The sequence below is a fragment of the Trichomycterus rosablanca genome, chromosome 14, assembly GCF_030014385.1.
Source record: "Trichomycterus rosablanca isolate fTriRos1 chromosome 14, fTriRos1.hap1, whole genome shotgun sequence".
Classification (NCBI taxonomy): domain Eukaryota; kingdom Metazoa; phylum Chordata; class Actinopteri; order Siluriformes; family Trichomycteridae; genus Trichomycterus; species Trichomycterus rosablanca.
In genome coordinates, this window is record NC_086001.1 from 4267825 (window position 1) to 4288964 (window position 21140).

The 21140-nt window shown below is 43.5% G+C and overlaps 1 protein-coding gene across 4 annotated transcripts in view; it reads right to left on the minus strand.

Moving 5' to 3' along the window:
• The window catches only part of dnah6 (dynein, axonemal, heavy chain 6), a 78964-nt gene extending 59931 nt beyond the window's left edge, over nt 1–19033 (minus strand). For 3 of the 4 annotated variants that reach the window (XM_063008779.1, XM_063008778.1, XM_063008777.1), the window contains exons 1-27: nt 18928–19033; nt 17490–17748; nt 16757–16939; nt 16215–16486; nt 15086–15353; nt 14589–14723; nt 13940–14054; nt 11282–11390; nt 10662–10827; nt 10443–10553; nt 9897–10007; nt 9269–9358; nt 8942–9062; nt 8183–8334; nt 7931–8083; nt 6783–7034; nt 6008–6136; nt 5101–5214; nt 4383–4526; nt 4116–4271; nt 3709–3759; nt 3520–3612; nt 3056–3175; nt 2793–2973; nt 2277–2373; nt 1922–2138; nt 369–533 (exon numbers count right to left, since the gene is read on the minus strand). In XM_063008779.1, the coding sequence (XP_062864849.1) occupies nt 369–533; nt 1922–2138; nt 2277–2373; nt 2793–2973; nt 3056–3175; nt 3520–3612; nt 3709–3759; nt 4116–4271; nt 4383–4526; nt 5101–5214; nt 6008–6136; nt 6783–7034; nt 7931–8083; nt 8183–8334; nt 8942–9062; nt 9269–9358; nt 9897–10007; nt 10443–10553; nt 10662–10827; nt 11282–11390; nt 13940–14054; nt 14589–14723; nt 15086–15353; nt 16215–16486; nt 16757–16939; nt 17490–17714 (3930 nt within the window). In that variant the 5' untranslated portion in view covers nt 17715–17748; nt 18928–19033. The remainder of the gene's footprint in view (nt 1–368; nt 534–1921; nt 2139–2276; nt 2374–2792; nt 2974–3055; nt 3176–3519; nt 3613–3708; nt 3760–4115; nt 4272–4382; nt 4527–5100; nt 5215–6007; nt 6137–6782; nt 7035–7930; nt 8084–8182; nt 8335–8941; nt 9063–9268; nt 9359–9896; nt 10008–10442; nt 10554–10661; nt 10828–11281; nt 11391–13939; nt 14055–14588; nt 14724–15085; nt 15354–16214; nt 16487–16756; nt 16940–17489; nt 17749–18927) is intronic. The other variant, XM_063008776.1, reaches the window with a different exon arrangement.
• Between the last annotated feature and the right edge of the window lie 2107 nt (nt 19034–21140).

The following is a 21140-nucleotide window of genomic DNA, read 5'->3' on the forward strand; positions in this document are numbered from 1 at the left end:
AGCTCTGGAATGAACTGGAACATCAACTGACTCTTTAATGACCAACCATACAAATGCTCTTTTGACTGAATGGGCACAAATTCCCACAGACACACTTCCAAGTCTTGTGAAAAGCCTTCTTAGAGAAGTGGCTGTTGTTATATATAGCTAAAAAAAAGGTCATATAGAGGTCACTCTAATTAAAAACCATTTGTTCTTATAATATGATGTCCAACAAACTTATGTTCAGGTGTCCAAATACTTTTGGCAATATAGTGTATACTGGAATCAAAATAGACCACCGTGTTTCTGAGAGGCGACACATTCGCTGCAAGGTGAAAATAATCATTTCCAAACATTCAATTCCACTAGTCCATTAACACACACACCTGTGAGGGGTGTCCAGCCACCACCCATTCCACCCGTGGCTTGCTCTGGTAGTCAGCGATGGCAGCCTTGCTGAGGCGTCTGAGGGATGAGAACATGGCCTCCTCCACCTTCCCCAACCAGTCCTCCACATTCCCACGAGCCTTTAGTCCTTTACCCAGAGCCACCTGCACCAAAATAGATGTCATGGATTTTAAAATGAAGGATCATTTAGAAAGTGGCTTTGTACTGTGCTACCCTCAAATTTTTGTGAGAAATTGGAACAATCCAAAAGAGTATTTTTTTAATTGGCTTACCATTTGATTGATTTTTTAAAAGCATTTACCCCCTTTTTCTCCCCATTTTTAGCGCGTCCAATTTTTACCAGATTGCGTTTATGCTTCCTTTCTACTGGTGCTGACCCCCACCCTGATTGAGAAGAGCGAACTGACACATGCCCCCTCCAACACGTGAGCAGTACCCGACTGCATCTTTTCACCTGCATGAGGCGAGTTCATATGCAAATCAGTCCTGTGCACGGAGAGCCACACCCTGATCAGCATTATTCCTCTAATCTGTGCAGACGCCATCAATCAGCCAGCAGAGGTCGTAATTGCATCAGTTATGAGGTCCCTATCCGGCTCCATACCTGGACAAACAACAGCCAAACATTGTTCATGTAGCCGCTCAGCCCAGCCGGATGGCAGAGCTGAGATTCGATGCGATGTATTCGAAATCCCAGCTCTGGTGTTCTAGCATATTTTACCGCTATGCCACCTGAGCGGCCAATTAGGTTAGTGTTTTAATGCACTGCTGTTCGTTTTGCATATTTTCTCACTGTTCAGCTCCAACACAAATTCTCCTGTTCGTATTTTCACATCTCTAAATGCCTGAAATGAGGTTTCTTTAGTAAAGAGTTTTACCCTGCAAAGGAGAATTACTTCTGTTCTGTATTTTTATCACACAGAACCATATAACGAACATAGAGCCACACTAGACTCCATGTTAAGCCTTAGTTGTGACTTGTTTCTTGTTGGACAGTCTCCAGGCTTGCTGCATAGTGCATTAAGCTTGCTTGACTGTGGACAAGTGATACCTGTGTTTCAGGGCTGGTTTTGACGGTTCTTAAATTCCATCAAACTAATTATACACTTCTCTTTTCTGCACTTGCCGATTGTTTGATCCCTCTTGGTCAAGAGACCAGTGTTCCATTTGTACAGACGATGTCGAGATCTGAAGTTCCTATAAAATCTATGATTGGCTTTCTGAGACCGATCCACAGCTTCCTTGACTTGTCCAGTTTAATAAATGTTTCCAAATCTAATGGGTCAAACTAGCCTTACCTATACTGCCAACATAAAGCCACCAGCTGTAGTCAATCCTATTCACTAATGAAAAATTAGTTTTAACCACCAAATCAATTATACAAGTTTTTATATGTATTTATTATGTATTTTATGGGTCCTGCAGACTTTTAATCATTCTGTCCCACAAAAAATGACTGGAGAAATAACTGCCAAGTCCTAAGACACTAAAGTTGCCATGACAAGTTTAGAGTTCAACAGCTGACACTGACCTTCTCTCCCTCAGGTGAGATCATAGCCAGGATGTCGTTGGTGTACTTCTTCTCGGCCTCCCCCTCGGCCCCCTCAGTGGGCTCGGTGAGCGGCAGCAGGGCAAACTCCAGCCGAGAGATGGCATCAAAGCACTTCCTGAGGTGCGGCTGCACTGCCTGAGGGTTGCGAGTCTGTGCCAGGATCTCCAGCAGCTCGTCGTTGGAGAGAAAGTAGAACCTGAAGCAGAGACGGAGGGTGCAGTGGGGTGGGAAGCACAGGGTTCTGTACTCTGTAGCTAACTATAGCTGACAATATGCAACAGTGTCCGTGTGTGTGTGTGTGTGTGTGTGTGTGTGTGTGTGTGTGTCTACACACCTGGGGAAAATGACTCTCTTGGACTCCAGGTACGCCTCCAAGCATTTCTGAATCTCGTCTAGTAGAGCGTTATTGTTCTGGAAGATCTCCAGCAGTCCTGAAGGGTGAACACATTCAATACAACACTTACACAAAAGGTCCAATGTACACTACATGGCCAAAAAATGAGGACACTCCATCTAATGTCAGGTCTGTAAAATTAACTATATAAAATAATTTGGCAACAGTTTCGGGAAGGACCTTTTCTGTTCTAACTGACAAGCTTTAAGCCTGATTAAGCCATTCCTTAAGGATCTAGCTGATTATGGATAAATGACCACAAATACACGACTGAATGTCAAAATCCAACTAAAATGATGTTTTTGGAGAAGTTATGACCTCGGCTCTATCAAAAATGTCAGAACTGTAGTGAAAAGTCAAGGCAGTGCCAGAAAACCAACACATTTGGTTGAATTCTGCCAGGTACAGTGGTCAAAGAGATTACCAGCTAACCCAGCTAATCAGAGCGCCACTGACCTGGCTGTGTAGCAGAGCGCAGGGCGTTGGGTAGGTGGTTGACCTTTCTCATGATCTCCTTCCAGGATTTGTCCACCTGCAGGAACATCTTGGCCTCGGCAGGCAGCTGTCTCTGGATGTCAGGAGCGCTGAAGATGCTCTCCAGGTACAGCCAGTTTCTCTGACATGTCAGCCATTCGTCCTGCAGGGACAGAGACGGAGGTCTGTTCAGAACACAGCCGGGCAGTGATGGGCAGTAAACAGGGGAGTGAGAGTTTGATTACCAGGGTCTGGCTGAACAGTGTGAGCAGTCTTTGCCATTCATCCACTTTGGTCTTTATGGGACCCACGTAACGTGAGGATGCCACTGTGGCCACGTTAATGATGCTATCATCCAACAGCACCTACACACACAGAAAAACACACAATATACCGCCGTGCGTAAAGGTGCAAAGTGCAAACATTTCATTTTTATGGCCAGTACTTTTAACATACATGACAGTGGAATTAGATTTAACCAAATTGCAAAATGCAAAAACAAAAAACAAACAAAACACAGTTCACAGTCAGCAAGATGGTTATGTGTTAGCTTAGCTTGCTAGAAAAACAACTTGGCCAGGTATACAAACTCACAATAAATGAACATGTAGTCTCACAAACTGATTTTGATTTTAAAACATTAAATTGCAAAGATTTTAAAGTCGGACGATTCCATAATTCCTAATTTAGTGCTGTACATATTTTTCACCTGGATATCATCTGTGCCTCCGAGAATAAACACATCCTTGGAGTCGCGATGTGAAAGCACCACAAACTCGGTAGACTTCCACGAGTCCTCCACCTAGAAGCAGTGAACGTATAAATATGTTTCAATATTTCTTCACTTTTAAAATGAAGGTATATATATAAAAATACAGCATGTTTTGGGGCACCAAACCTTTTTGATCATTGTCTCCAGGGCTGCTTCTCCTGATGCTTGGCCTGAAACCTGTAAAGGAGACCACAAATAAAAGAGCAACTGTGAGGCTCATCCCAAAGATATTCAGAGGGGTCGAGGTCAGGGCTCTGAGCACGCCACTGAAGTTCCTCCACACAAAACGTCTCTATTCATCTATTGGTTAAGCGATGCCTCCATTCAGCCACCCACCGAACCTTTTATCTATCCAGTCTTGTATCCCTGTTCGTTTAACTATACACCCATCCATCCATCCAAATTTGCATCAGTGCTTCAATAGTACCGCATCAAACTTAATAAACATCCATCTTTGTATTAAACCCATCCATCAAAACATTCATCCATCCATCCATTAACCCCCATCCCCCCTATTTTTCTATTCCACTGACCTCCTGGATCTCCGTTCTGTAGCTGAACATGTCGAGCTCCTGCAGGGCAGCCAGGGTGAGCGGTTCCTCCACCAAGTTGACCCCTACGATGCTCTCCAGCATCTCCCAGTGCCGTGCTTTCAGACAAGGGTTCCTCAGGTCAGAGATTACCGGCAGCTACCACACACACACACACACACACACATTCATACACAAAGATTATCATTAAAGGAATTGTGGACACATTATTTATTCATTACACCAAAGCAGAAGAACATTATGGTCTACCTTTTCTCTAATGGATTCCACACCAGTTTTGAGGCTGGGCACCACGCTGTTGGGTGGAAGCCCTTTCTCCAGCTGGTTCACGTATTTGCTGTACTTGTTCACCTGGGCGCTGAGTAGTTCAGGTTCAAGCTCAGTAAATTTACTCTGCAGAGCAGAAACATGGCTAAGTAAAAAAAAATAATAATAAATACACGAAAGTGCACTGCAATACATTTACTGGGATTAATATTGAAACATAAAGTGGTGGACAAAATAAAAACCCATTGTGCAACTAACAGAGCAAGAGGCTAAATAGTAAGTGCCTAAAGTGTAGCAGTCAGAAAAAAAAACAATGTTTGCACCACTCCACACAGCCCAAGGTAGGTTGCAGTCTAGCATCCTCCCCTTTAACATGTGCAGTCGCCGGGTGGCTTCTTTACACCAGCCAGCGTGGTTCACAGAAGCCTCCACTACTCAGACCGTCACATCAACCAGACAGCAGGAAACCTGCTGTAGCTACAATGACCTCTACTCCCTCAGATATGACTGAATGTGTCTGTTAAGCATCAGGTCAGGCTGGTAGCACCTCTCAGTACAACTTGAGAGCTTAAACTAATGGAAATCATGATATCCTGTGACTGTTCCCCAATTCCAGAATGATAACTCATCCAACATTAATGAAAGCTTCTGAAGTGCAGACTGTGAGGTAGATCTATAGGCATCTGTGTGTGTGACTTACCTGCATCCACCTGTTCTGCAGATGGTTCCATTCTTCTAAAGAATCCCACAGCAAATGTTTCAGCTTCACCTCAGCACTCAGCTCCTCCAGACACTCATACTTGGTCACCTCCACCTAAACTCACACACCCACAGACACACAGTGGTGTGAAAAAGTCATTGCTCCCTTCATAACTGCATTTGTGGGGTGTATGTGTCATTAAGATCATAAAATAACTATTATATATAAATATTATATCCAAGCGGTCCTTCTCTGCTCATGTAGCTGACCTGACAATATCGTGCTGGTTTTTCCTTTACAACAGAAAGATTCAACCATTCCTTTGTATGAAAGCCACTAGGATTCTTGTCCAGTCTCTTGTCAGATAGTGGGATGAACTGCTGAGTCACTTGCTGACTTCAAAAGACGACTAAGGACCTTCATTACCTCATTACTAAGTATTAATGTGTCTATATATCTATCTATCAAAAACATCAGTTGCACAAATAGGCACAACTTTCCACAAACACTCCGAAACCTGTGGAACACCCTCTTCAAGAAGTGGGAATGACTGTCTTTACATACATCACTTTGTACACAGTGGAACATAGTTTGATGAATTTGGAGTGGTGGAACTGAGTAGAGTCCTGACTTTAACCCCACTGAACGGCTCTGAAATGAAATGGTACATCAACTGAAGGCAGGTCTTCTTGCTTGGATGGATGTGCACAAGCTCCCACAGACACAGTCCAAAACAGTGTGGAAAACCCTAGCCTCTAAGACTTAGCCAGTTTCATATTAATGTCCAAGGTTTTGGAATGAGACCAACAAACTTATGGTCAGATGTCCACATACTTTTGGCCATTTAGTGTGCATGCTTTAACAAAACTGTCAGAGGTGCCTGTAAAATTCGTAAAAATCTACTAACCTTGAAGTTCTTCTGGTAGGATTTGAAGCGGAAGGCTTGAGCTTGCATCTTGTCTATAGAGTTTTGGATTTCGTTCAGGACTGTGCGGACCTTCGCTGGATCCGTGTCAATGTCCAGAATCAGTCGGTTCTAGAAAGCCAAAACAACGGAAAATAGCTTCAGAGTGGCGACACGAATAAAGGTTTGTTTTAATTTTTAACTGGACAGTCATTGTTCTTGTTTACTTTACACCAAGGCTATATACATTTTTGTTCTTGCTTCTGATTGGATAGTAGGTGTACACTGAAATATGAACTCTACAAGACAACTGAAGGAGTCCAGTGGTTTCTGGTCCCAACATCTGTATGTTGTGAGGTGAATCATCCTGGTTTAATCTGAATGCCTTTGTCATGTATACATATACAGGTGTGCAGTTCAAGGGCCCAATAGTGGCTTTATAGCAGAGATGGGATTCGAACTTTCAACCTTTTAATTTATAGACCAAAGCTATATCCACTATGCTACCACTGTCACTGTTAGCATTACACCAGATGTAACGGGACCCACGTTCTAGCTTTGACTCATCAGTACACAGAATATTGTCCCAAAAGTCCTGAGGGTCATCCAGACGAGCCTTTGTGTTCTTTTTGTCAGCAGTGGTTTGCACCTAGCAACTCTCCCATGGATGGAATATTTAACAAGCATATAATCAGGTGTCCACATACTTTTGACTCTTTAGTGTGTGTTTTTTTACTTTTAGGTTAAAGGCCAATGTCTGGAGTCTGAGCTGTCTCACCTCTGCTTGTTGTTTAACGCTCGTCACCTCCTTGTTGAGTTCGGCGATGTCGCTCTGCACGTGCTGGCAGAACTTGTCCACGTTGGCGTCTCTCTCTCCCACCGCTTTGTCGATGGCGTTCTTCACGGCGCTCACAGACGATCTGAGCATGGCGAAAACGACGAGGTCCTCCGGCGGAGCGGGCACAGAGAAGCTCTCAATCAGCGCGTACATCTGACACACCGTCTCCGTCTGCTCATCCAGGACTTCGATCTTACAGCGAGAGAGGTGAGGAATTAATGAATGCACTGATTAATAAATGTTTCCAACACTTCTGTGTGTTTAATTACGTTCATTATGCACCATATGACCAAAAATATGTTGACACACCATCTACTTATTGAATTTAAGTGGCTCAGCCACACCCACACAACAGGCGTATACATTTACATGTTAAATGTGAGCCAGACCTGTTTGTAGAACTTCAATACTACGCCTCATGAAAGCTCTTTTTACTCATCATCATCATCGCCTACTAGCCCTCCTGGGGCATAGGCCGCCGATAAGAGATCTCCAAACATCTCGGTCTTGGGCTTTCCGCTCCAGCTGGTTCCATCGCGTTTCGCTGATTCCAAGCAGGGCCAGGTTGTAGTTACGCATTTCTGCAGAAACTTGCGTGGTCTTCCCTGTGTCGTACATGGTCCTGACGTTCCATGCACCGATGTTGATTGATGCCCTGGCGGAGAGCAGGGTAGTCGGCCTCGTAGCTTCCGATTTTCGGCTTTCACCACATGCCGTCATACTTCTTCTTAACGAAGATCCCTCTCTTCCCAGGACTAAGGTTTGTTGATCTCCTTTTGGCGTTTTTGTTGCTAGCTTTGTTTGATGGGGTGGGGTAGCTAGCCCCACGCCCAACCCTCCTCCTTTTTCAGCCGGGCTTGGGACCGGCCTTGGCGGAGTGCTCTTTTTACTAAATGAGCACAAATCCCAACAGACACACTCCAAAATCTTGTTGACAGTCCTTCCAAAAGAGTGAACCCCATATTAAACTCATGGTTTTGGAATGAGATGTTGAAATGCTCATGGTCAGGTGTCCATATACTTTTGGTCACATAGCATCTAAGGATCACACACATACACATTCAAATAAGTTCGACTGTGTATCTTACCCGCTCCTGGATCTCGTCCAGAAAGGTGAGGGAGTCGACGAACTCGGTGGTAGACGTGGGGACGAGCTTCAGTTTGAACTGGGCGTCCTGAGCCTCGGTCATGATGGCGTCCATCTTTCTCTTAGCTAACAGCGGCAGCATTTCGTTAATCACCTGCAGGACCAAACGTTCAGGTGTGAGGAACTTATAATGATTCCATTTTGAAGTATGTTAAGAAGTGTGTGTGTGTGTGTGTGTGTGTGAGAGAGAGACCTCTAAGCAGTGCAGTGGAGATGGTATGAATTTCTTCTTAAGTTGGGACGAGTCCACCAGCAGAAGTCCCAGGTGTCTTTGCTGCTTGATGCCTAGAGCTTCCTTATGCTGCCCATGATAGTTCTCCAAACTTACAGCAAAAAATGCCACATCTGTTTTACACACACACACACACACACACACACACACACACACACAAATCATGACAGTTATTACCCTTGTGCAGCCCCATGCACACACAAGCGCTCCGATGCTGCAGCAGTCTATAATGCTATGAGCGGTGCCGCCATCCAGGACTACAGACACCGGCTGGGGGATTGGATATGACTAAATTACTGTCTTTTTAAATGCATTTTCTCCCAACTTTTACCGTTTTCAATTAACCGATTGCATTACGCTTCCTCTCTACTGATGCTGATCCCTGCCCTGATTGAGGAGAGCCGTGACTAACACACGCCACCTACGACGCGAGTTCAAATGTGGATCAGCTTTGTGTACGGAGAGCCACACCCTGATCAATGCATTACCCCTCGACTCTGTGCAGGCGCTAACAATCAGCCATCAGTTGCATCAGCCATGAGAGAGTCCCTGTCCGGCTCCTACCCTGTATGAACAACAGCCACTCGTTGTTCATGTAGGCGCCCAGCCTGCCGGTAGCAGAGCTGAGTTTCAAACCGACGAGTTTGAAATGGCAGCTATGGTGTGCTAGTGTGTTTTATCGCTGTGCCACCTGAGCGCCCTTATTTTTTTAAGGCTTACCGTGTTCTTGTTCTTGGAGAGCTTTTAGGTCCAGGCTTTCGTTCTTCTCGTAGAACAACCGGAACCGCTCGAACGTGTTGGCATACACAACAGCAGCATCAAACGCAAACTGCATTGAACTCTGAAAAAAGGAAACGAAAGGTCGTTCTGATCCTGCAGCTGTTAGTAAATTAGACAAGGGCATAAAGGAATCTGGATTTTTTTATTTAGATTAAAAAATATAACAGAATCTGATAAACAATTCGTTTAGTTGAAAAAAAAAAAAAACACTTAATTTAATTTTGATAGTTTGAACTAGTTTTGTGTTCTGAATGTTAAAATATGAACCTTGATGTTCTGGATGACGTCCTGCAAGTTTCGATCGTCTTCCAGCGCGGCTTCTAAACTCGGACCGTCACCACAGGTCTTCTCCTCAATCTGAGACGGGGTAAACACGTCATGCTCAAATAAATGCAGCTTTTTCACATCTAGCGCTGTCAGGAAAGACTGGATTTAAGAGGATGGTTTTTGAACTGTTGTTTTATGGGACTAAATGTCATTTCATTTTCATGTTTTACCACTGCTTTACCCACTGCTTTATTCTGGACAGGGTCGCAGTGGTTCCGGCCTCCTTAGATTTGCTGGACTCAATACAAAAACACACCCCAGACAGGAAGATTTGAATCCTGGATCCCAGCGGTAGTGGGGCAGCATAATTCACGGCTGTGCCATCTGAGCACGGATTTGATTGGTTATGTCTGGGGGAAAGGGTTTGGTTGGGATAGGGGGGCTTGTCTGGGGTCCGTTCCTGCCTCGAAAACATGAAAATGAAATAAAATGAAAATGTTTTGTATTACCAAGTGTATATTTAATCCAAAGGGACTTATAATTGTGACTGAATATAGCAGTATTGCTCAGGGGACTAACTTTTTTTTTAAACCCAGACAAAATGGGGTAAACAGTGTTGTGCCTGTACCTTGTTGTTGATGATGGGTCGTGTGAACGCATTAAAATAGCAATCAGGCACCAGAGGCTTCAAAGACAGCACTGTGTCCTGGAAGCACGAGATAATCTCTGCTACACACTCCTAACACACACACACACACAGTCATCAACACCATGAGCCTGTCAGACATTCTATTCTAAAAGCATTACCATTAATACAGAGTCGCAAAAGCCTCCACTCCTCGGGAAAGGCTTACAGAAAATATTCAAGTGTCTGTTAGAATTAGAATAGACTGGCTCACAATCAGCATTCCATTTCATCCCACAGGTGTTTCAATGGGTATCTAACAATGTATTCTTCCACACCAAACTCATCACACCATGTCTAAATGAAACTCACTTTGGGCACAGTTATGCTGGATCAGGAAAGGGCCTTCCTCAAACTGTTGCCGCAAACTAAAACCCTTCCCTTAATTTATTCAATACACCTGTTAACAATGGTAGCTAAAACCCTACACAATTGTATTGTCCACATACTTTTGACTGTATAGTGTACTTTTATAATGCTACTACACACCTGGAATTCATCAATGGAAGGTTGGAAGGAAAGTGCATGTGTGTCCAGCATTAGTTCTGTGATGAACATGGGCAACACTGAAACACCTGGATTCTGTTCTGAGACACCTGCCTGTAACACACACACACACACACACACACACAGAGTGCATAACACACTGAATGAATGAATGAATGAATGAATGAACATGAACATCCAGAATAAGAGACACTCACTAACCTTGTCGTGTGTGTCCAGGCCAGCCTCTGTATTCCAGCTGTGTATGAGTGTGTGTGAGGGTGTGTGTGTGTTGTGTTCCTGGAACCTGCTCAGTAACTTGCTGATGGAGTTGACGGCTAGTGTGTGCAGGGTGCTCATTATCAGGTAATCAGCCAGCCGAATAAAGCTGCACACACACACACACACACAGTGGTAAGTCACCTCAAGTTTCTACAGGAACATTATGCCATGATTAAAGCAAATTCCAAAAAAGATTAGATGCCGTTGAATTATGGCAGTTAGAAACTTCTAAGGCTCTGGGACTCCATCAAACCACAGTAAGTGCTATTATTTTTCCAGTTGTGGAAACTCAAAAGTGACCAGCCTCCTGCAGTCCTTTCAGAGGCACAGTGATGTCTCAAGTCTCCCATGGGAAGGACCCTATATTAATGCCTATATTAATGGTTTTGTAATAGGATGCCCAACAAGCTCGTGTCCACAAATTTTGGCCAAGGGTTTCAGTGGTCATGAGCATATTTTCTGGTGTCAAAGTGAGAATCATAAAACACAGCCACGTGTCCTTAATCTTTGTGATTGCCCACGCACCAAAGTGTCTGTGTGTGTGTGCGTGTGTTACGTACCGGGTAAGGCGACCACAGTGGTGTCTCTTGTTAGCCTGCTCTGTGTAGCTAGACCTGTTCAGACCCTCCTCATACAGCATCTCCAACTCAGCACACTGTTTACTTTCATCTAGTTTTCATAACACACACACACACACACACACACACCAAATTTAGGTCTATAGTGCTGTTAAAAGGTAATTGTCACTTTGCCTACACAAAGGAAATGAAGGGTTAAATAAATCGCCACCTTGTGTGTAAAGTTTTAGTGCCACTCTTTTATATATACTGTGTATATATACGTATATATACAGTGTATCACAAAAGTGAGTACACCCCTCACATTTCTGCAGATATTTAAGTATATCTTTTCATGGGACAACACTGACAAAATGACACTTTGACACAATGAAAAGTAGTCTGTGTGCAGCTTATATAACAGTGTAAATTTATTCTTCCCTCAAAATAACTCAATATACAGCCATTAATGTCTAAACCACTGGCAACAAAAGTGAGTACACCCCTAAGAGACTACACCCCTAAATGTCCAAATTGAGCACTGCTTGTCATTTTCCCTCCAAAATGTCATGTGATTTGTTAGTGTTACTAGGTCTCAGGTGTGCATAGGGAGCAGCTGTGTTCAATTTAGTAGTACAGATCTCACACTCTCTCATACTGGTCACTGAAAGTTCCAACATGGCACCTCATGGCAAAGAACTCTCTGAGGATTTTAAAAGACGAATTGTTGCGCTACATGAAGATGGCCAAGGCTACAAGAAGATTGCCAACACCCTGAAAGTGAGCTGCAGCACAGTGGCCAAGATCATCCAGCGTTTTAAAAGAGCAGGGTCCACTCAGAAAAGACCTCGCGTTGGTCGTCCAAAGAAGCTGAGTGCACGTGCTCAGCGTCACATCCAACTGCTGTCTTTGAAAGATAGGCGCAGGAGTGCTGTCAGCATTGCTGCAGAGATTGAAAAGGTGGGGGGTCAGCCTGTCAGTGCTCAGACCATACGCCGCACACTACATCAAATTGGTCTGCATGGCTGTCACCCCAGAAGGAAGCCTCTTCTGAAGTCTCTACACAAGAAAGCCCGCAAACAGTTTGCTGAAGACATGTCAACAAAGGACATGGATTACTGGAACCATGTCCTATGGTCTGATGAGACCAAGATTAATTTGTTTGGTTCAGATGGTCTCGAGCATGTGTGGCGGCAATCAGGTGAGGAGTACAAAGATAAGTGTGTCATGCCTACAGTCAAGCACGGTGGTGGGAATGCCATGGTCTGGGGCTGCATGAGTGCAGCAGGTGTTGGGGAGTTACATTTCATTGAGGGACACATGAACTCCAATATGTACTGTGAAATACTGAAGCAGAGCATGATCCCCTCCCTCCGGAAACTGGGTCGCAGGGCAGTGTTCCAGCATGATAATGACCCCAGACACACCTCTAAGACGACCACTGCTTTATTGAAGAGGCTGAGGGTAAAGGTGATGGACTGACCAAGCATGTCTCCAGACCTAAACCCAATAGAACATCTTTGGGGCATCCTCAAGCGACCAGCAGAGGAGCGCAAAGTCTCGAATATCCGCCAGCTCCGTGATGTCGTCATGGAGGAGTGGAAAAGCATTCCAGTGGCAACCTGTGAAGCTCTGGTAAACTCCATGCCCAGGAGAGTTAAGGCAGTTCTGGGAAATAATGGTGGCCACACAAAATATTGACACTTCAGGAACTTTCACTAAGGGGTGTACTCACTTTTGTTGCCGGTGGTTTAGACATTAATGGCTGTATATTGAGTTATTTTGAGGGAAGAATAAATTTACACTGTTATATAAGCTGCACACAGACTACTTTTCATTGTGTCAAAGTGTCATTTTGTCAGTGTTGTCCCATGAAAAGATATACTTAAATATCTGCAGAAATGTTAGGGGTGTACTCACTTTTGTGATACACTGTATATATATATATATATATATATATATATATATATATATATATATATATATATATTCTTCATGCATTTTCTCCCCTTTTTCTCCCAATTGCATCACACTTCCTCTCCACCAATGCCGATCCCCGCTCTGATTGAGGAGAACGAAGCTAACCCACGCTCCCTCCGACACGTGGGCAGCAGCCGTATGCATCTTATCATTCACACTTTGACGAGTGCAGTGCAGCTCAGCGTTGTGTACGGAGAGACACACCCTGAGAGCACTCTTTTCTCATCTCTGTGCAGGCGCCATCAATCAGCCAGCAGAGGTCGTAATTGCACCAGTCATGGGGGAGAGACCCCATCCGGCTTAATCCCGCCCATATCTGAACAACAGGCCGCCCAGCATAGCCGGCAGGCAGAGCTGAGATTCGATACGATGTAGTCAAGATCCCAGCTCTGGTTCCAGCGTGTGTTTTTACCGCTGCGCCACCTGAGCGGCGCTCAGATGTCTGAATGTAAACACCTGACCGGCTGATAGCACAGCTGAGGATTCGACCCTGGATCCCAGTGGTAGTGGGCTAGCATAATTTATATTTCACTAGTTTCATGGTGAAACAACAAACATTTTGTGTTTTCAGACACTAAACATGTTGTGGCTAAATGATGACATTTGAAATAAGTGAAAATATTGTTTACATTATGTTTATGACTAAACTGTCTGTATAGATATATAAAAATGTGTGTTTACCGTTTTCATTATTATTATAGTCAGGCGTGTATCCTGCCTCCATCATATTTGTGCGACAGGCGGTTCCAGCCACTTCCTTTACCAGCTCTCTAAATTTCTCCAGTCGAGAAGATACCTGCAACACGCATGTGCAGTTAGAGTCCAAACGTATACAATAAGTAGTTTTGTAATGGGTCAAAAATATAAATACATTTGCTCTCATCATTAGGTTACAGTCTGGGTTTCCTGACCACTGTGGTGAATGGGAATTGTTGGTGCGGATGATCCTGGGACCTGAGGTTGCTTAGAAATAAGCTCATTTTCATAATGAATTTATTTAACATTTATTACGCCCGATTGTAAGCGTATAAAACAAGATGGACCCTGAAAAAAAAAAAAAAAAAAAAAAAGAGAAGAAAGAAAGAAAAACCGTGAATATCGCGGTGATGCGGTTGCTTGGCATGCCCTGCGGTTGGCTGGTCTATACTGCGATATTTCAAAATTGCGGTTAGCGCGACAGCCCTACTGTCGAGCGCCCAGTCAGGTCAGTAGCACTGCTGAGACTCAAACCCAGAAGCTCAAACTCTCTTTGGTGGCCGGACTGGCGTATTAGACCGCCGTTCTGTGGGTTTGACCTGCTGAGGTGTAGATAGTGTGAGATGGTTCTCACCTCTCTGAGCTGAGTGAACTGGGCAGACTGGAATTCCTCGAGTGTGTACATGTGCTCCTTCTCCATCCTGCACAGGCTCATGTCACAGATACGACAGCACATCTCCCTGATGTCGATCAGCGCCGGCCTCAGGCACTACAGTTCACAAACACAAGAGTACTACACTGTATACTCAAAAGCTACGAGCTTGTAGGGCATGAGCATTAATATAGATTTACTGCGCCCCCTTTTACTATACGCCTGAAACAGCGACCACAAATTGGAACACTGATTGCAAACCTTGTCCAAAATCAACGTCTGAACCCCCAAATTGCCATAGATACACTCCAAAATCTTGTGTAAAGCTTTCCCAATGAGCAGAGGACTTCATATAAATGCATTTGGTTTTCAAATGTTGTTGGAATGTCCAACAAGCTATTGCTCAAGTGTCCACATACTTTTGGCCACACAGTGTTCACTTTAAAGCTCCACATTACACCCTCCACACAGATATGCACCTCGTTGACTATGAAGAGGTGCTTCTGCAGCGACCGCTTGCACTTGTTGATGGTTTTGGAGCGCACGTTGGCCCGCCACACTCTGAACGCCTTGCGCGTGCGGAAAAGAGCAAAGGTCGGGATGCGAAGGAGCTGCCGGTGGTAACGGTACTCCTGCTCCCAGCGCTCTAGCGACACAAAGTCCATCTGACCCATGCAGTAGTGCGTCACACCGTGAATGCTGATCGTGTAGTAGTCTGACTTGTCGACGTCCTCGAATGTCACAATCCTGGGGGACAAAAATGTTCAATTCAGTCACAATCTTCTAAAGGTTGTAACTGCCAGACCAGATCAAAACATAAACACAGTGAATAGACTACAAAAGATTCTGGACACCTGGGCATTAAAAAAACAAAAACATGGGCATTATTACAGTGCTGCCCTACTGATTGGAAAGGTTTGTGGGAATATATGCCCAGTCAATCAAGACAGCATTTGTGAGGACTCTGATGCTGCTCAAGAAGGCCTGGCTTGTAATCAACATTCCAATTCATCTCAACAGTTTTTTTGCTATTTTATTTATGAATTTTCTCCCAATTTAGCGTATTCAGCTTCCGCTGCTGGAGACACTGGTTCATGTCTCTTATTCTTCCACACATACAGTGAATTCACGCGTGTGTGGAGAGCCACGCACTGATCTCTGTGCTCCTCCACTTTCTGTACAGGCGCCTTGGCCTACTAACCAGGGTCTTTGCACAGCGCCGAAGACCCCACCCACTCTCAGTCTGCTCTTTCCCCACCCGGGAGGCTATAATGGCCAATTTTGTCTGCTGCAGGCACTGCCAATTATGCCCGCTAGAGGGCAGCCAGCCAATTATCCCGCTGAGCCACCTTGGCGTCCATCTCAACTGTATTTGATGAGGTTGACATCCAAACTTGTCAAACAATGTCTTTTTGGACCTCACAGACATGCTGGGACAGGAAAGAATAAGCCTTTTCCAAATGTGCCACAAAGTTAAGGACACGACTGAAACACTTAAACTCTATCATTAGGAGGGATGTCCACACTTTTCTCTATATAATGTGTATGCTGTTACTTAACAATAAGCAGTGTTTATAATCACTTTAATGAACTAGAGGTCATTCTAACCTGAGGTTGAACACATCGTATTCGATGGAGGATTTGGGCACAGCGGACGTCATGTACAGGAAGCCCAGGTGAGGGTTGTTTCGGACGATCTGCATGATTTCGATTGGGGAGCAAATCTGAGAACAGAGCACGTCCTCTACTGAGCCGAAGTGCATCGGATTGGACGCTGGCGGAGCGGGGATATGGACAGTAGGGGTCATGGTAGAAGAATGGCCTTTGGAGAAGCTTATGGGTCTTTTGGCAGATGAAGAAGAGCTGAGTGTGCTCTTCACCTAAAGAAACAACACAGTTCAAATGAGATGTTCTATTTATTTATTTATTTATTTATTAACATCATGTTTTACACACTTTGGTTACATTCATGACAGGAAAGGAAGTTACTGGTTACACAATTGTTCATGGACAATTTTTTGTATCTCCAATTCACCTCACTTGCACGTCTTTGTACTGTGGGAGAAAACCTCTTTATGTTGCCCCAGAAAAAGAAGCGAACAGAAGAAGATAAAAGAATCTCCTAATACACCAGCCGATAAAAATCAGACCTGTTTTTCCTTGAGATGATCAGGAATCTGTGGCAGGTGTAGATCGGAGGAAGATAAACTTGATCGTTCTGGCCCAGCAGTGGGGGGTGTAGGGGGTTTGCAGCCAGCGCTCATCAGCCTCTCCCGTTTTTTCTTGTGGACGTACTCGAGCTGCTTTTGGTCCTGGTACCTCTTAAGTGCCGGCTGAAATATAAAAGAATCAGCATGATACTGTTAACCCACCTCTGTATCTCTGAATGTTATGTGTTAGCAGTAATGAAAAACGCTTTACAGCGGTGTATTATGTTAGTCTGCTTAGATTTGGGATTAAAACTGGATTCAAAACTGCTATTGGCTGGGATGCATTGTATTGGCACCCTGTTTAAGGTATTTCTGCCTTGCCCGCAGTGTTTTTCATCTAAAACTGACCTGTTGCAACTCTGACCAGGATAAAGTGGTTGATAACAATGAATTTAAAACAGTCTTGTATAAGTAAAAGAATGAATGTACACTATATGGCCAAAAATTTGACCCTGATGTATGCAAAATTTAAAAACCATGGGTATTAATATAAAGTTGCTCACACTATTAGCTTCCACTTATCTGGAAGGGCTTTCTATAGGATTTTGGAATGTGCCTGTGTGAATTTCGCCTAAATTTAAATAAGCTTAAACTTATGAGCTTTAGCGAGGTGTGACTGAAACGCTTGAACTTAAGTAACTGGTGTCCATATACTTTGGCCATATTCTCTTACCAGTATCTCTATCCTCTGCTGGCTTGGAGCGGCACGTCGTCTGCGGAGGAGGAGGTCGCTGGGGGTGAACAGCAGGGCATCAGGGTTGTGCTGAGCACTGCTAGGTCCAGCCGATACAAGACGTGCTCTGAACCTCTCATGGTCCACCGGTGTGAGGGAGAGAGTCCTGGGAACAGCCTCCTGCCGTGCATTGTCCTCTTGACAAGGCCGATATAGTGAGGACATAACGTCTCCACTGTTTCATTCAGTCTCTCTTTTCCTGTTATTAGTGAAAATGAGGGAGAGAAAAACAATAATTCACGAGGCAGGTGCTACTCCTGACTAGCTGCAGTGACAAAGATTTCAGCCCTAAACGATTTTACTTCATTCTTTCAGTATGTGTATCCATATACACACAAACAATGGTCCTAAGACGAACAAGTCATTATTTTAAACCTGTTTTGCATTGTCCCAACACTAATCTATCTTGTGCACTCTGGCGAGAGTGTCTGTTGCACAACACCCTGGCTAGCACACATCGCATGCAAAGCCGCTGACCACACCTTTCACACCAACAGTGTAACTCTCTGTACCCTTCCAGTACATGACCAGTGCCCTGGCCAGACAGTAGGAGTCCCTGTTGTGGCAGTAAAGAGTTGATGGACATCTGAAAAAAACTTCGTGTTACTTCTTTGTGCATGGTGAACTGTGTCTTTTAAGCACCCAGGCAGGCTGGGAGAAAAAAGTCAATGTTCTACTGCTGCACCACCAAAAATAATTTTCCTTGGCTTAAAAACATGGTCTTACCGCTCAGGTAGTGCAGCGGTATAACATGCTAGCACACCAGAGCTGACATTTCAAACTTGTCGGTTCGAAACTCTGCCATCCGGCTGGGCGGCTACATGACCAACAATTGGCTGTTGTTCATACAGTGTGGGAAACCAGTTAGGGACCTCATAACTGATGCAATTACGGCCACTGGCTGGTTGATGGCGCCTGCACAGAGTCGAGGAATAATGCGGTGATCAGGGTGTGTCTCTCCGTACACAAAGCCGATCTGCATATGAACTCGCCTCGTGGAGGTGAAAAGATGCAGTCGGCTACTGCACACGTGTCGTTCTCCTCAATCAGAAGCGGAGATCAGCATCAGTAGAGAGGAAGCGTAATGCAATCTGGTAATTGGATATGACTAAATTGGGAGGAAAATGCATAAAAAAACATGGTCTTTGGTTCTAACTTGTAGTAACAAAGTTAAAAGACATTGTGTGTGCAAATGTAAGTGAATATATGACTGGAGGTGTGTATAAATTAGAAACACATACTGCATTTAAACGTCTTAACTGATTAATGTTAGTTGTTTTATAGGAAAATTGTATTTATTTAACTTACTCTGTAGTATTACTGAACTATTCAATAACTATTAAATATAAAATTTTATTTTTTAAAACAGTAAACTCACTATGCGTTGAGAAGTCGTTTCAGCTGGTGAAGAATTCATCCAAAATATAGAAATAAAGAAATGTGTCAAGTTTAATTGTTTAGCTTAACACCTTACATTCAACACATACACTCATCTGTTTACAGTTGCTTAGCGATATGGTATTTACTGCCAACGGTCACCGGCTGTTTTCCAAATCGCTACTAATACACTATACACGTGCACTCTATAGGGAGCGAAATACAGACTTTCACTGCCTTTGTAGTGCACTTCATATCTACTAAAGTGTTATTTGGGATTTAGCCACCTAAAAGTCGTTAGTTACAGTGATCTGATTTTAAACGGCGTGACTGTTTATTATTTGTAATAAATGCTGATGTTCTGTGTATGTATCTACAGTAATTACATTAAATATTTGTTTTTAAATATCCAGTTTATTTTATTTAGATGTTAAGGAGTCATTTTAACTTAGTAATGACGGATGCTGCAATACGTTAAATCAGTACGTTAAACCAGAAAAAGATTCAATGTGTTGAATAATTTGACTCCTGAGTCGACACGGTTACTTGCTGCTTTTATTTCTTGTATTTTTGGACATAAAGGAGCTCATGACTCTAGTTAGTAACTCACTCACTCACGTTTAGTACACTAGTACACATTCACTTCTTCAGCAATTGGAGCTACAGTAGCTCGTCTGTCCAGCCTTCGCTCCCCTCGTGCATCAGTGAGCCTTGGCCGCCCATGACCCTGTCGCCGGTTTACCACTGTTCCTTCTTTGGACCACTTTTATAGATACTGACCACTGCAGACCGGGAACACCCCACAAGAGCTGCAGTTTTGGAGATGCTTTACCCAGTCGTCTAGCCATCACAATTTGGCCCTTGTCAAACTCGCTCAAATTCTTATGCGTGTTCATTTTTCCTGCTTCTAACACATTAACGTTGAGGATAAAATGTTCACTTGCTGCCTAATATATCCCCCCCACTAACAGGTGCCGTGATGAAGAGATAATCGGTGTTATTCACTTCAAATGTCATAAGGTTATGCCTGATGGGTGTAAGTGCCCGTTTCACTTTTATTTAACCAATAGAAGGAGTGTTGTAATCACTGTTATTTTCACTTTGTTTCTTTTCTGATTTTTGGGTCTTAATGGTTTATAATTTATTTGACAGTATCTGTACATCTTGTAGCTGGCTATCCTTACCCTCTTTTACCTTTATAAGAATAACTGTATTTACCAATGAACTGCTCATAATAAAATGTCCAAAATAAGAGATGATGGAACCCTGGTCTCAGCGGTGCCACTGGCCTGATAAGGTCCTCTACAGGCACATTCAGCTGTGTCCGAGGGAGGAAAGGACGAAACAATTTATTTGTTCTCTTTTCTGTTGCCCTGGTATGTATTACTGAGTAATAAATTTATGGAACACTATCACTGCTACATTGTATGGCCAAAAGTCTGTGGACACTTGACCATTAGCTTGTTTGACATACTATTTCCATGGAAACTACTATAGAGTAAGATTTTGGTGTGTATTGACAGATTTACCCAATTCAGTCAAAAGAGCATTTGTGAGGTCAGTTACTGATAGACAAAAAGGCTCATAATTGGTTCGGCATAACTGAGGTCAGCACTTTGTCCAAACAGTTCCTATACACTCGACTTGTCCAACCGGAAATCACTTTTTGCACAGGTGTAAAATCATACTATCATTTATTTGATTGATTTTGTACACCTGTTGGCAGTAAGTCTGGCTGAGGCACCTGAACTTCACAATTAGGAGTGCCCACATTTATATTATTTAGTGCATTCAAGTCAATTCCGACTCCTGCCGATAGAGTTTCTCCAGGCTTCTTAATGGCTTGTTCATTATTCCTCTCGTTGCTGGCCGTACTCGTCTTCCATTAGCTTGGCTATATGATGTATACTATTAACATAAATAACCTTCAAAACATCATTTTTGTTACAATTTACTTTAATGTTTGGTATTTATAGATCTTCCAACTGAATTTGGTCTTATTCTAGTCTAGTTAAAGATTGTAATGATGTGATAGACCATTGATGGTGAAGATGTTAAATTGATGTACAGCTTTTGCCTACTTGAAATATGGCCCAGACTGGCACTTGAAATAACTACGATGAAAAAACATTCAACATTTTGTTTCTACAGGGATCAGATTTTTCTTGCCTATTGGATCTGTATTTCCCTTCAGGTGGTAAAGTCAAGTGTTGT